Consider the following 17,061-nt stretch of genomic DNA (forward strand, 5'->3'; position numbering starts at 1 on the left):
TTAGCCAGAGGCGACAGTCGTACTATACAGTACGATCGGAACGTCCTTGGTCATTGTGACATTTGGTTTTCTCGAAGTTGGACGCGCGCCGGAGGAAAGTTAATGACGTAACTATCGGTGACCTTGCCATTTCAGAAGATGCGACGGCGAAGCTCTTGAGAAAGAGAAGGAGACCTCCAGCCATCTCGATCTTCTTTCCGTTGATGGTATGATATATCTCTATCTCTTTCTTTTTCCCTTTTTCCCCTCTCACTCTCTCTCTCTCTCTCTCTTTTTCTTCCGAAATATTTGTCGCCGTATACAGAAATCTACCGGATATTCTTGGAAATCGCGCAATCGTCAGATATTGGCTAATATTGTCATTGCTGCTTTATGTAAAAATATCTTCGAAATATTTTCTGCAAAAATAAACTTGTATAAATAAATTTTATAACATCGAGGCAACATTGCTTCTTATTACAGCGAGAGAACCTTAGAGAATAATTATGAGAAAATATCGTATATATAATAATAAATTATATATATTATACAATTTTCTCTTGGCTTCTCTCTGAATTCTTTTTCCTAGATATGAACAATGTTATTTCGATGTAATGCAAATTATTTGCAGCTTTGACGTTTGTCTCCATCGTTTTAATGTTGAAACAGCTTCCATCTTTTCGTCTTTATGTTTTTTGTACGTGAGAAAGTCAGTGCACAGTCACGATTTGCGATCGTAAATGTGGACTCCGACTGATTATACATTGATTATGCAAAGATCACGAAGAAGACTGAGTTTCTCTCTCTTCTATCTCCCTCTTTTCAGGGACCATCGAACTACACGATTCGTTTACATATCAATAAGCACGGCGAGAAATTTGCAATTGTGTCAATTTGAAATTGTAGATTTTATTTTATAATAATGATATCATCATTAATTAATTTTCAGACAAACGCTTTTACGTCAATCAAAACTTTGATATAACTTTTGCGTGAAATGTTTTGCATCATCAAAAATCTCGATTTCTTTGTATAAGTATTGTTGCGCATAGACATAAATATTTTTTTAAAAATAATTTTTAAAGAAATAAGAAAATTTATAATCGTACGGCATTGGCAGTTTGATGAGAAATTACATCTTTAATGTGGGGCTAATTACATGTGTAAGCGCAATAAATTTCACTTTTGTCGTCCTACTAAAGAATTTTATTTGATTTTTTTACATCAACGCAGAGATATTAAAACTACTATAAAATTCTAGATTTTAATATTTATTAATCTTCAGAAGTCAAGGTTCTGTTTCATTAATGTCGTTATTATGAAACGCTCATAATCAAGCAACACGACACTTTTTTAAATTCCTGAAGGAATCTACATGTTTAAAAATCGAGTTTTTATTAGAATATACATATATGTATAGAAAATAAGCGACGCAGATAATATTTTGCCTAAGGCCTAAATATATAAAAGAAGTCTTCATTAGAAGAGATTTAACAAATCATTATTTGGTAAAAATTTACGATTTTGCAAATTTGCGCTATTACATCGTTCACAAAAAAAGTTTCATTAATTCTAATAATGAAGGAGTATAGCAAAAATGTCAATTAAAAACTCCGCAATTTTCATGTACGCAAAATGAATTTGCGTTTCTTTTTTAGAAAGTATCGACGTTGGATGACTTACGATGGGGCGGCGACAAAGGATATAAGCATCTGTGGGCGATAGCTAGAAATTATGCAATAAAGGACCTTTCCTTCTGCTGTTGGCAAGGCATTATATGCCGGGTTACAACCTTAAATTCCAGGTGAGGACGCGCGCGATGTTAAATTTTATAAGAAACCTGTCCGTCGAATATCTATAATTCATTGACTTCAAAATTATGTAACGGACAGATGTAAAGTGTAGTCTGATCAAAAAAGGTAGAAGCTAAAATATTTCTAGACATTTAATCCTGCAATTTTTTTTTTGCATAAAAATTTACGAAAGGGTATAATAAAAAATCATCTAGAATTAGAATAAAATTTAATAATTATAATTAAAACCTTTAACGTTAGAAAAGATTTACTTTTGCAAAAAAAGCAATTTGTTATTTATATTAATTAAACAACGTTCAATCAATTTTTAATTCTGGATTTGGAAGCCGGTAAAAAAACACAAATTAGAGATTTGTATTCAACTACTGATTCAATGCCTGTCGCCGATGGCGATTCAATAAACTTTATATAAATATACAACGGGGAGTATGACGAGTTATTTACTTCTTAATGGATTATCGACATCCTCTTTCGATCTATTATAATCAGGAATAAATAAGTGCTTTTGACAGGTTAATGCAAGGTCGATAGTGCGTTCAATAATATATGCCTGAAGGCAGAATCATCTGCATTAGAGATGTGTCGTCTCCCATAATAAATGTCTCGGGATCAATTTTAGTGAGGCGATTTAAAGAAGAGAAAAGCCCGCCAACCCTCCAGTCCAATGCATCCAAGGACATTGCAATAAATGTAATCCGGCTAGCGTTTGTATTAAATGAGTTTGCCGTTATAAAAAAAAATTCGCGAAAGCGTGTAAATGTCAACGAGTTGATTAGCTTATCTCTTTCTCTCCTTTTCTTAATCGCTGTTACTGCTTCATGTATTCGCTCATCCATGATTCGCGCCGGCAATATGTTGGCGACAGATGTGATCCGCGATCCTCGCGATTACTCATTGTTCACTTTCGCTATTTTGCCAATTTACAGATTTCTATATATTTCCTCATTTTCTACTTTTTTTATAGTTTACTATTTTTATCTTCCCTTATTCTTTTGCAAAATATTTTTCTAGATGCATACATTAGCTTAGAAAACAGAAATGATGAGCTAGATTCAAAATTTGAAGCATCCAAAATTATTAACGGAAATTAATTATTAGGATCAAGAACAAATTAAAATTGTTAAGAATATTTTGATTTCAAATATAGAGGAATTTGCTGTGTCAAAAGCGATAGAAACGTGTTCCTCTTGTTTCAATCGCGTAATCGATCGTCGCTACAAAGGTCACAGACTGCAACCTACGTGAGAAACGACGACGAGTCTCGCGCAATTCGGTCAATATCGTCCCGAAGTTAAATGTCGAACGCAATTGCATTTCCGTATGCACGGTTTCAGGTTGGACGATCGCGGGATGAAGTAAGTGTCAGCGTCCACCACTGCTGGATAGTGGAATCGATAGAAAATTACAACGATTGTCCTCAATGATGAATCCGTCTTGTCTATGTTATATATGGTGTGTATTTCCACGATTGCGAGAGCCACGTTTCATTTACCACGCCAGTCTTTCCTCTTTAAGGAAAAGTTCACGGCAGATTATCAGCAATAACGAATACGAATCGTTTGCGTAGGAATTCTGAGAAATTGAAAAGGTATGAATGATAATCGATAATTTTCCAATGACTTTTTAATGTTTCTCTTTGCTTGACATTCACGTATAAGGCATACGGATATTAGCATGCCATTTTATTTTCTAATTGTTTCGATATAATTGTAAATTAAAAGTCGAAAAATAAGAGAAAATGATGACAATTTCAATAAAAATTGACAAGAATAACAAATAAAAATTTTAATTAATAGTCCTATTTGAATTCTTTAGAATATGTAAAAATCTTTTTACAGTCTCACTAAACCGGCTTGGAAAATGACTTTATGAACATCCACATAAATCACAACTAATCGAGGATGAGAAAGTATTCTTAGCAACTTTAATTTGTCCTAGATCTTAATAATTAATTTCCGACGTGCTTAAAGAATTGAATCAGGTTCTTCGAATTTTTAATTTAAGCAGACATACTTAAATTTAGATCAGACACGCAGAGTAAGATTTAAGCGAGAGATGAGAGATAAAATAAAAAAAGGAATATCTAATTATTCTAATAATCTGCACTTGATCAGAATGTCCGTATATTCGCCATTGATATTTTTTCAAAGATAAATGATTGTTTGCTTCGTTAAGTATGTAAATCTCCGCGTTAAGTGGCACAGCATGAGTTTTCCGGATTGCTTTACGCGAAAAGAATTGTGTGAACGCAATTATCTTGTTTCAACATCTTGTTTTCTCGTGACTTTGTTGATCACGTTACCGCTTCATTCTTCCGTACATCATTGTTTCGTTGATGATTTTTTTCGGTATGTGTGGAATGAAAAATGAATACATCAAATATTATGCAATCTTTTTTCTTACAGATTCAAGACTTAAGAATATCGACTTGTAATTACATAGAAATCTGAAAATATATACGTGCAAACGTCCATCTCGTATAATTTAAGACGAAATCTTCTTTTATCGAAAGATTCACCTTTCGAGGTGTCAGCTACTATTTACTGTCACCTTTAAACGTCCTTTCTACATACCTTTGCAGGAGGCCACATATCCTGCTGGTATAATTATCTTATCTGGCTACATTATTCGCAGAGAACATCGCGTGAATGATGAGGATATCGTCGACGATAATCATTCATGTTGCATGCATATAAGATGTGCAAATGATGCTCGACCCGATGGTTCGCACCTTCGACACGCATGATCATATGGTCCATTGCGAGACATACACAAGTCAATCGACGATATATGTGTGCGCAGGAGGATACGCGAAGGATACGTAATTCATAAGCCACACTCGCAATCAGTAGTTTGCGATAGAAATAGTCAGACGCGATCGAGAGAGAAGCTGCTTCGCTATAGCATAAATTGTTCAAAATTATAAATTTTAATCGGAGAGATATTTTGATTTTAATGAGTTTATACGATAAAAATTCAAGATCGCGTTTATTTTAAAACTAAAATTATAGTATCCTTAAGTTTGAAAAAACCTCTAATTTATATTAGAAATTTTGCTTTCCAGAATTTTAATTTAAAATTGAGAAAACAAATGAGACGTTTTAATACTAATTAAGAATTTTTTTCGGTTTCTATTTTATCGTGAATTCAATGCTGGTACCATCAATAGATTTTGACTATCAAAGCCTCCGATAGATCAGAATCGCGTTGCGCCCGCGACGACTTCGCCGTCGTCTAATGCAAGCGCGTGCAGATCCGTTCCTCTGCCGACAGCATGGTGGCATTTAGGATTCGTGCCATCGTGCCACAACGGTGATATTACGCAAAGAACGCGCCTTTTAGAGCCGGCAATGACGACGACCTCGCGCACGCGGTCCAGCAGGATTCTTGCGAAATTCCTAGTTCGAGTTCCTCGTTGAAAAGCGGCGTCGCGCTCATCCTTCCGCGCGTACGTTCTTCGTTCATGTTTTTCTCAACAGGATCGACGATTATTCTCCTGGAACCCCGTGTCAAATTGCGATATTCATAATTTCATGGTCGTAAAGCTGTCACACGCCTATATCAATATTCTCGTGAATAGGCAATTTTCTCGATACATCCCACAATGTTGCTAACGCAAATTTTATAGACTTTCTTACACGTTTGACATTTTTCCGTTTTTATAAAAAAAGCAGCAAGACACCTCTCGGTGTTTGAGAGGTCTCTATCCTATTTGATATTTCTATTTGCTCGTCCACTAATCGCAAAATTATATTTGAATTTCGAGAGAATGTCACGTACATAGGAATAATTTTATATTGAAATTATTAATACCAGCCGCGTCAACCGAATTATTAATTGTTAGCATTGGATGATAGGGTCAAGTGTCAACTCCGCAACGTATAAGTAGCGTTGAAGATCTTTGCGTAACGCCGACGCCGACGCAAGATAAACGGCTCGCATCTGTTCGTTCGAAATGATCGCGCATCTCCTCTCTGCATCTCGCTACGTTCTCCTTCGCACAATTAATGATTATATAATAATATCGTGCCTTTAAAAAATGCTCTGCATTTGAAAAGATAGAATCGCGATTTCTCTGACGATGCACTAATTTGGCTAGTTGTCTAATGAGCTGCACATGGAGTGTCTCAAAAGCCTCAATTTCAATTTTAATAAATTCTTTTGTAAATTCGAGAAATATTTTTTTTAAGAATTTTGTCACAATATAACTAAGAGGGGGGGGGGGATTATAAGGAGAAGAGTTATTTTTTCTTCATTCTACTTGTAATTATAATTTAGAATTTACATGTATTTTTCACGTATATAATTTTAATGATGATTAGCAAATACATGAAACATTTCTTTTTCGAAAAATAATCCTCTAAATTTTCTAAGTAAATTTTAAGGAATAATAAATTATATATAGGGCACGGAGGTTATCAGAAATATTAATGTTATTCTTCATCAATACGGATTAACGTGCCGACAGTAATTTAACGATAATGTCTTTCTACTATCAATCGGTCTGCAGGAATTGATAATAACTTACTACCTACGGCGCAGATTCACATCTTACATTATTAATTATAAATGCAATCACGAGAAGTACTCTCGATGCACTCTAATATAACGTAGTGATATATTCAACGTTACATTCGCGTGTGACATAACGCGACATGTAGTCTTTTGATCATAGATAGATGTATTAGAAAGTTCGATAGGATCTTTGCCCGCGCGATGATAACCTAATGATATATTATATAATAATAACTATGCGCGTACTATGCACACATAATTATTCAATGTATAGTTATACAAACAAAAATGGATTTGTTACGCGGAAAAAATGAATAATTTTAATAATATATTTGTAGTATAATAATAATAGTAATAATAATAATAGTAATTTCATTTTTAATAATATATATGTACAAACTATATAAATCTATAGCGTTTGAATAAGATTACTATGTAGGAATAATTGACGTATATTTATAATATTGCTTTAAAAATAATGTACACGATGTGACTTTATTGCGTGTACACATGTGGATGCAGGATGTAGAGAGACGCGTGGCATCGTTGACTTTTATCCTTCCACGAAAAAGATTCTTCGTAAAGCGCCTCTCTCTCTCTCTCTTTCTTTCTACGTCTCGATCATTAGCATAAGCCATTCGCTTATGTAAGTACATAACAGTACACTTTCTTTTTAAAGCTAAACAGGCGCGCATTATTCCTCCCTCATTACTTGATGATATAATTTATGTCAGTCAATGAGATTATTCATGTGCCACCGTCCAAACGGAAGATAAAGGCATGACACAGAGAAAAAACATCGAACCTTTTGAAATTTTTATTAGGTGGAATCTTGGTTAGCAGGTTTGGCTACTTAAGTTTTATTGTCATTTGTAAGTATCAAGTTTTGGGACAAACTTCGAAATATATTAATGCGATGAGTGATGAATGGGCAGAAAATTAAAAAAAAATATTATAAAATAGTTACCGCTTCTTCGGCAAAGAAAAACTTTGCATCTTAATGATAAAAAAATATATATATATATATATTTAGAGGCCTTGCAGTCAATTTCGAGATCTTGCAACATTGATAATTGAAAAGACATCACCTTTAGAGTCGACAAGAATTCTTTTTGGGAAACGACATTCTTCGCCAATTCTGTGACATCAAAAACCCGTTTTTCTAATTTTGGAAAGAAGAAATAATTTATCGCCTCTCTTATAAAATCAGAGTTTAGATATTTAAGTAACCAGGATATGTCACTGGATTATTGGGCTGCTACCTATAGTTGCATAATCAGATATGTATATTTATAAATATTCGTTAATGTCTTAATTATTTCTAAAATTTATTATTATATATTTATTATGCATATATTTTAATTACTTTAAAAAAATAATTTTTTTTTATGCAACAGATTATTACTGACAAATTTGTTATAAAATGATAAACTTGCAAATAAATATTTTAAACATACTTATTTCCAATTGGAGTCAAAAACAGAAATAAATGCGCATTAATATATTATCACGTGCTTATCAATATGAGAAAAAGTTTCCAAAAAGATTTTCTCCATAATAATTTATTCGTCTGTAATTTTTCTTTTGATTTTAATTTTTACTAAATGGAATGTTTCGCTGTCAGCTGACTCCGACGTATCGTGTGATGCAACAAGAATCATGTATGATGGATTATCCATTTCGATCCATAGAATTTAGTTAGTTAGCCTAATACATTGCCATATGTTTGTGTTAATGTCTGCATTAGAATGAGATATTGCGTAACGTAAAAACATTATAGAAGACCACCGGATTTAAGAGGAAAGGGATTTACGTGTAACCTTTAACGAAGCTTAAAGTTTATTCCTCATTTTAGTCCTTAAAGTGCATTTAAAATTGCTTTGAGACTGATATTAGCTTTCGAATTATTTAGTACACATTTAGGCTGATACAACTACATGCATTTCAGTAAATAACTCTCTTATAAGCACGTTATGTTATAAACGCTGTTCATTTCAAAATCGATATTCCATGAAAAATTAATAATTAAATCTTTCATAATTTTTAATATGCGTTGTTCAATCGAAATCACTTATCGGCGCGATAAATAATTAAATCGAATAAAGAATTAATTATCGATCTGTTCAGATGAAACTGCGGGTATCTCCCAGTATCTGACCCTCAAACATACCTGCCTGACATTTTCAGCCGCATGGTTGTTGTGCCATCACCGGCTATCGCGGTCATTTAAGGATTTCGACACATGAACATGAAAATTTTGGTAATGCCGTGAACGATGGTAGGGTATAATTCACAATTCAGGCTATATATATATATATATATATATTCATCATCAGCCGTATATAAAATCAGTCTCGTGAGCCATCTCACCTCAGATCATCTCAGTGTTTTCTTCAAGAAAGAGACAAAAACTGCAAAACTATCAACCATGAAGCTGGTGCGTATCTTCTCATAATCAATAATGATCCTCGAAGAGGCAAAAGAGTGTTTACGCGATCGCTCAGTGTCGAGAAATTAAATTCTCAATGAATTTTTGGAATAATCGTGCATATTCTCTCGGTGTAGTGTAGTCGCCCTCAGAAACTTTCGCTTGTTCGGACTTTAAGGATTACGAAACAATCGGGATATCGCGCGGTGTTGCGTTATCATACATTGTTCATTATTAAAATTAATTAAGGCCATTAAGGTATTATCACACTTTTTCTTGGAAACAAAATATCTTGCAAATATTAGAATTGGGGATCATCATCATTATCGTTATTATTAGAATTATTTTTGATCCGCGCAAATGAGACATAACATGCTTTTAATTTGACACACTTATCCTTATACAATAATTTAGTAATTAATATATTAAAATTAATAAAAAAATTATCAAAATTATTAATTATTATAAAGAATATGCATTTATTTATATGTAAACAAACATAATATATAATTATTGACATATACAAATAGCCTAAAATAAATATAAACAAAAATAGTTAAAAGTTATAATAAAATACCGGGATATATACAAGGCATTAAAATATTTTATTATATATAAATAATTGGAATCATTTAACAAATAACATTTTATTTATAATTTTATTTACACTTTAGATTATTGTCTTTGCTGCCGTCGTTGCTGTTGCCATCGCAAGACCTCCTCTCTCTAATGAGACGGTAGACAACAGTCAGACGGTGGTCGTGAAGGAGACGCCTCTGGACAACATCGGCATTGACGGATATAATTTTGGTTATGAGCTCTCCAACGGTCAGGCCCATCAGGAATCTGCCCAGGTGCTGAACGCTGGACAGGAGAATGAGAGCCTTGCTGTCCGTGGTAGCTTCACCTACGTCGATCCGGTTACCAACGTTAGATACACCGTCAACTACATCGCCGATGAGAATGGATTCCAGCCCCAGGGCGAGCACTTGCCCTCTGTCTAAATCTTAACGACGATCCTAGCTGCAAAAATCATAATCGAATTCTTTCACGATTCAATCTCGTCTCTATGCTCGAAGAGCATATTTGAATTTCCTCTTTCGATTTCTTCGATTGTAACAATCTCGCGCGACACAGATTTAGTTTTAAAATAAATTCATTTTTATATAATTCTCGTCCAAGATTTATTTACAATTCTTCCATTTCCGATATATTATCCCTATTTTATTAATAAATAAGTAACGTTCTCGACAAAAGAAAGAACGAAACAAGTTAATAAATGTTTGACTGAAACAAATCGTCTTTAATTGATCTGATCAATTTACTCAACAAATTATGCAATACATTGTACAGACATATGTTACATAATTTTTAATATATTTGTACCTTTTATAAATAAATAAAAATATATGAATGCATCTAATATTATTTATTATCATATGATCTACATCAATATGTAAACATAACTTATGTCTACACAAGTAAACATAATTTATGTATATGAATATGTTATAGAGAATATTTTATATAGTAATATACAGTTCTCTATATAGGAGACGAATAAAATCAATAACAATATAATTTAGATATTTAGAACGTATTTTATCCATTCAAATATAGCTTTATTTTTTAAATTATAGCTCATTAAAGAATAATATCAAAGGTTACAGAAAAAAGAACCATATTTGTAAACTATTACGGATTTATACTTTCTTGAGCTTATTTGTTGCATTTGTTTCACGTAGTTTGAAATATTTAATTATATTAAATGCTTTTTAAATGCTTTTAATTTTTATGTCATTTTTAATCAAAGACTGAAATTGAAAATAGCGTTTATTTATTCTCAACGTCTTTAAATATCTTTTTATCTGTTTACTATTTCTCATTTATTTCATATATCTATAATTTCCTGTAGTATATTATGATGAAATTATGACATCTTGCAATGAAGGAGAATAGATAAATATTCAGTACGTTCGAATTGAAAGAATCTTTAAACACATATTAAACTTGTCATTTTTGTAATTTTCACAGAAAATATAATATATAATACTAGTTATTTATTTACAAAGCCATTGTACACAAAATAATTACACACAAAAACGTTTTAATTATTATTTATTAAATTATTACTTTTACTGATAATTAAAAATTTTTTAATTATATGTAATTATTTTCAATTTTCTCTTGTTCACATATATTGTATCTAATAAGTATAATTTTGTGATAACGTATTTTTCATGCGTTTTTTAATATAATTTATCGATAATTTCATCAGAACTTTAAAAATAACACGCCCATAATGACAGATGATAGGTTTTGCAATAAGATGTACAACGATAAAAAATACGAATAGATTAAATAAGTAGTTTTCCTTGATCGTATCGGGGATTAAAACACATTATTTCTATGTTACTATTGCGTTCAAGGTTTCGGCGAATAGCATCTTTCGAGGGCGCCTAAAATTTCGCTAATAGGGACGAGATAGTAATTAAATATAAACTTGTTACTGTTTTACAGACCAAGGTTGCGTTAATTTAGACAGAGGGAATCCGTTGATTCGCGCAAAGCTGATACATACATTATGTTGCCGTAAAGGTTGCATTAATAATTAATGATATCTTAAATAAATATTCTTCAAAAAAGTAAAATTCCTTTCTGTTCTCTTATTATAAAATCAATTGTAACAAATTTTTTAATAGACATAATGGATGTATGATATATATGTAATGTTTATTTAAAAATTTTTTAATACTAAGTCTGTGTATATAAACTTATTATTATATTTAGATGATATATTTAAAAATATTTAGTAAAATTACAATATATATTAATTTTATCTTAATATTTTATCTTAATTTTATTTTATATATGTTAGTCTATTAATATTATCTTTAAATGTGTCACAACTTTCGAAAGAAATTACTTAATCTTGTTTTCATAATGGATTTATTAATTACGAAATAGCTAAGAATGTGTCAACATGTAGTCTTTTAATATATAATAATTGCATAATGTCATAATTTTCAATTATTGACAATGCAATGGAAAATTATAAATTTTTACTAAAATATAAATAATGTTTTTAACTGATCCGGTAGCGTGTTGGTGAACAATTTTTACGAAGGTCAATATTTTAATCACAGTCGACAAACGTGTTAACTTGCGATACAAATAGGGGAGGAAAGGTGAGAGGTGAATAGGCCCAGTCAAATTTTGGCAGTAGGAGGAGCGCTATAAAATCGCGGCTGATTTCGGCTATCCACATCAGTCTCTTCTTCAGCACCAGAGTAGCTGTACACACCTATCATCTTCAACATGAAAACAGTGCGTATATTTTAAGAATTGGGAATTGTAATTTCAACGAGTCCAATTCTCGTTCCCATACACGTGAACGAAATTTGTGGAATCAATCGGTTATCATAATAACGAATAACAAATTAAGCAAATTAACATATCGTTATCAATTGACAATTACTAATTGACATTCTCTTTTTGATCAGATCATCGCCCTCTGCGCCGTCCTGGCCATCGCCGTCGCTGCTCCCCCTCACCACGATTACAGCCAGACGGTACTCGTAAAGGAAACCCCATCGGACAACATCGGTCTTGATGGATATCAATACGGTTACGAACTTTCCAATGGCCAAGCTCACCAGGAGTCCGCCCAGCTAGTGAACGTCGGCCAAGAGAATGAGAGCCTCGCTGTCCGCGGTAGCTTCACCTATGTCGATCCGGAAACCAACGTCAGATACACCGTCAACTACGTCGCCGACGAGAACGGTTTCCACCCCGAGGGAGCGCATCTACCTGCCGTCTAAACCGATTAATTAAAAGCCGATTGTAAATAATACGCGTGCAAGAATTTGGTCATCCGAGATTACGGCTACTGTTTGGAAAAAATTGTCGATTTTTACAATTTCACATCGTAGCGATCCAATTTCGTTTGTGTACAATAGTTCAATCCACACATTTCTAATAAATAAGATTTTTATTAAAAATGTACGGAGAAAAATATTATTTTTGTATTTTGATAATTATAGCTTAAAAGTGTATTAAGTAATTTTAATTTTTTTTCTATTTTTTTATTTCATTCCTCTTCTTCCCTATATATCAAACATTTTTATATATCTTAAATGAAGAAAGAATGAATATAAAAAAGTGCAATTAAAATGAACATTACTAAATCGTTTAGCTAATTAACATAAATATTTTTTCGGATATCATTAGATATATTATATATATATATATATATATATATATATATATATATATATATATATCGAAATATGTGTGAATGAATCATAATATTTTTGGCATTCTAGATATTTATATAAGATATGAATATTTTTGTATCAAAATCGAAATTTTGCTAAAAATTTGAATCGATAAAGAATTATTTGCATGTTGTGTAATATTAGTATGACTAATAAAATATGTTATTAGTATATGTTATTAGTATATATATGTTAGTATGATTAATAAAATATTTAGTAGAAGACATTTATATATTAATTTCTAATTATATTTAATAGATATATAATAGAAAGTCGATTATATATGGGCGATAAAAATTCCGGACAAATTATATACATATGCTCTCAAAGAATCAGAAGCGGATAGATTACTAAGAGAATATGATTCGACAAGATACGAAAATTGATTTAAAACAAGTTGCAAATATTTATTCGATGTAAATGCGATGCGAGTTAAATTTCAAAGTGACGCAATCACATCGGTAACACCGACGCCATCTATGACGTGGTTGACACGTCAAAATTTATACGGCAATCGTGTCTCGCTGCATCTATATCCTCGTGCTAATATGATTTAAAATCGCGATTCCTAACATTAACGCGACGCGTTTATCGAAACAAGACGTGCGCGTTGTCACAATCCCGATTATCTCGATTATTTCACAGCTACAGGCTCATCATCGCAAAACGATTTTTCGCTTTTACGACAGCACAGAGGTTAGGTACTCTTCGTACACTAACAATAGATCCTCTTTCCCTTATGTTTTTTCATTTCTCGTCTACGCGTACTCGATTAACTTGAATTACGCATGAAAATCCGATGAAAATCGAGCCGAATACGTGCAATGTGATCGACGCTGATCGTTGAACCGGATCGATTCGAGAGGAGTACGAAGTGTGGAAATGGCCAAATTCAGGATGTTACCGCGCACGTCGCGCATCGTGGCACTCTGTTCGGCCGCGAATTTCATAAACGCCGCGGATAGGGTCATCATGCCCATCGCCATCGTTCCTATGACTGACGAATTCAAATGGAATTTATACTGGCAGGGATGGATACTGTCCGCGTTCGCCTTCGGATATTTCACTAGTCAGGTAGGTCAATCTGTGTCCTTGTATCAATGAGCTGGAAAATATACATACATTTATATTAATATGTAATAATTTATTTTGTTTTTCAAGATCATTGGTGCAAGTACAGCGAGTCGTTTCGGCTGCAAAACGGTACTAATGTTGGCGGTTTTGTTGTGGTCTATTAGTACAGTTGTTACACCATTACTAGCACAGTCGGTACCGTTACTCATAGTCTGCAGGGTGATTTTAGGACTTGGAGAAGGACTAGGTAAGATTGAAAGAAGTTAATGAGAAATAACATATCTTTTTAGAATAAGATTTAATATTATGTTGTTTACAGGTCTACCTGTAATATTTCATTTATTTGCACATAATGTTCCTGTAGAGGAAAGGTCGCGTGCTTTTGGTTATCTTGTAGCTGCTGGGTCTGTTGGCCAGGTGGTCGCATCTGTTGTAAGTCTAAACATATTTTGATATATATTTTATATTTTATACAAAAAAAATATTATATTTCAGAGAATAAACAGCCTTTTTTTATTTATAGATATGTCCACACTTGGCGTGGCAAACTGGATTTTTCCTATTTGGATCGATAGGTATTTTATGGACCCTGTTATGGTTGATGCTATATCAAGAAACTAACTCTCAAGATGAAATACCATTATTTGTTCCTAAGGTAAATATCTTTTTTTCTGATATGTCTATATTATTTCTATATTCTATAATTATTTTGCATTTATATATAATAATTAACAGGTAGCTCAAAATAGAAGCTTACGTTGGACTGAGTTTATTACTCATTTGCCATTGTGGGCTTTATATATAGCACACTTTGCAATGAACTGGAGTAATTATATAATAATGCAGTGGCTGCCAACATACTTGTCAAGAAACTTATCTGCAAATAAAGAAAGTATTAGTTTGACAGCACTTCCTTATGTTGTCAATTCTCTCATTGGCATTGGTGAGTATAAAATTGTATTTTCCAATTTTATACTTAAATATATTTTTGAAAAAAAATATCCATTTTCTTTGGCATAGTTGCTGGCCATAGTGCTGACACTTTGATACAAAAGAGATGGTCCGTTTTATCCGTTAGAAGATTAATGACCAATATAGGCCTAATAGGACCTGGTGCATTCCTATTAGCTTTCTGTGCTGTAGATGACCTATTTGCAGCAGTTGTGTATGTATAACAATTATATTGTACATGTTGTGTACTTTAATAATATTGGACATTTTTTTCTTGATAATGAGGCTTTTACATGATGCAGATTGTATATGAATTTTTTTCAAATAACAATATCAAGATTAAGAGAAAGTTGTGGTTTTATCATTTTTTTATAAATTATTTTTCAGCTTTGTTTCAATATCTATGGGCCTTTGCGCATGCAATTCTGCTGGACATCTAAGTAACCATGCGGATATAGCTCCGAATCATGCGGGAATTACATTTGCAGTTTCAAATACAATTGTAAATATTTTTTTTGCGTATTTATAAATATCAATTGCAGCACACACAATTATTTACATTATCTATATTTTGATTTGTAGGCAACAGTACCTGGAATTTTATGTGGTCCGCTGACGGCCGAATTAGTGACTGCCTCGCACGGTTGGTGGATGCCGGTTTTCGTACTAGCGGCAGCGATCAATTTCACCGGTGCTATAATATACCAAAGTCACAGCTCAGCGCTTCCAGTGTTGTGATATGCTCTCAGCCAATGGTTATATATTATTGAAAAGAGAGGAATAGTCAAGTATTTGTTGAAGACAATGCGAAAATGCATGTTTGTATCAAGATTATTGTAAACTATTCTTAATCAACAACTGCAACTATGAATGGTTACAAAAAGTTGATGCAGTGCGTTTGGTCATGGCATATTGGAGAGTTGAAAACACATATCAAGGTGCTTTATTTATATTTATATTAAACTGTATCATTTTTTGAAGTGTGATTTTGACAAATAGTGCCATAGTTTGATGAAAGAAACAGTTGGTTTGAACAATTAATTGAGAAATATATGACAGATACGCTTATACATATTTATGATACTAATTACGCATTTTAATTTATACATATATCTATCAATTAAGAATTAGCAGAAAGCATTTTGTGATATGTTCTGACAAAAGTGTAAAATTTTAGTTTTGCAGTGTTTTAGGATATAATATGTATATTCTATAAATCTATAAAACATAAGATTGTACATAAAAAAAATTAACTCACATTTATATATTATTTAAGGAACATTTTAACATAGAAGAGATACGATTTATTCATCTTATGTTGACAAAAAAAAATAACAAAATTTATGAAATGAAAAAATTACAAAATTTAAAATGTAATTTAAAAATATTTTTAAAAGCAGAGAATATATATATATATATATATATATATATATATATATATTATGAAAGATATATTACACAAATTATAAAGATAAATTCTTTTTCAAGTATTCCGATTGCAATATTTGCGACAATTTGTCTTCCGGTAAATTTTTTTTTGAAACATTTAATCCCATTTTAATAAAGGCGTTATCTTGGTAACTTGCTAGATTTGATTGTATCGAGGTACCGATAGATTTTACATCAACTTTTATCGGTCGCGTGTTCTTAGGTTCTGTATTTTTAAGGAATGTATTATCACAAATTCTTTTACTGTCTTGATTTGTATCAACAAACGTTGTTTGCGTAGTGCTAGCGATATTTAAAGGGAAATTTTTATCCCTGTCACTCATGCAATCATCTGAATCATAGTCATATTTTTCAAAATTTTCATACAGCCCTTGCGATTTAATGTTATGACTCGCAAGAATATTTGCAATATCGCTTGCCGTCGATTTTATATCTTGAAAATGCTCTTCTTCTTTCTTCTCTTCGATATCGCACGATTTATGAATGTTGCCGCTATAATTTTGCAAGTACTTCTCAATAGAGGATTTAATCTTCATCCTCGTCTTTCCATCGTCTTTACACGCCAATTCCATAC

At 32.2% G+C, this 17,061-nt stretch overlaps 3 protein-coding genes across 3 annotated transcripts; all 3 read left to right on the forward strand.

The window, feature by feature from the left end:
• The first annotated feature begins 65 nt into the window (after positions 1-65).
• LOC126855685 (flexible cuticle protein 12-like) lies at positions 66-10,152 on the forward strand. The gene is made up of 3 exons (XM_050603555.1): positions 66-206; positions 1,638-1,783; positions 9,411-10,152. The coding sequence occupies exons 2-3, from the start codon at positions 1,757-1,759 to the stop codon at positions 9,738-9,740; spliced, it is 357 nt and encodes a 118-aa protein (XP_050459512.1). The 5' UTR covers positions 66-206; positions 1,638-1,756; the 3' UTR covers positions 9,741-10,152.
• Positions 10,153-11,925: 1,773 nt separating this feature from the next.
• LOC126855688 (flexible cuticle protein 12-like) lies at positions 11,926-12,799 on the forward strand. Its single transcript, XM_050603557.1, has 2 exons — positions 11,926-12,063; positions 12,240-12,799. Exons 1-2 carry the CDS (start codon positions 12,055-12,057, stop codon positions 12,555-12,557), a joined length of 327 nt encoding a protein of 108 aa, XP_050459514.1. The 5' UTR covers positions 11,926-12,054; the 3' UTR covers positions 12,558-12,799.
• Positions 12,800-13,509: 710 nt separating this feature from the next.
• On the forward strand, positions 13,510-16,330 carry LOC126855670 (uncharacterized). The gene is made up of 8 exons (XM_050603528.1): positions 13,510-14,087; positions 14,175-14,334; positions 14,407-14,519; positions 14,611-14,742; positions 14,823-15,030; positions 15,108-15,252; positions 15,426-15,540; positions 15,621-16,330. Exons 1-8 carry the CDS (start codon positions 13,896-13,898, stop codon positions 15,774-15,776), a joined length of 1,221 nt encoding a protein of 406 aa, XP_050459485.1. The 5' UTR covers positions 13,510-13,895; the 3' UTR covers positions 15,777-16,330.
• Positions 16,331-17,061: the final 731 nt, after the last annotated feature.

This window comes from Cataglyphis hispanica, chromosome 16 (genome assembly GCF_021464435.1).
Source record: "Cataglyphis hispanica isolate Lineage 1 chromosome 16, ULB_Chis1_1.0, whole genome shotgun sequence".
NCBI lineage: Eukaryota > Metazoa > Arthropoda > Insecta > Hymenoptera > Formicidae > Cataglyphis > Cataglyphis hispanica.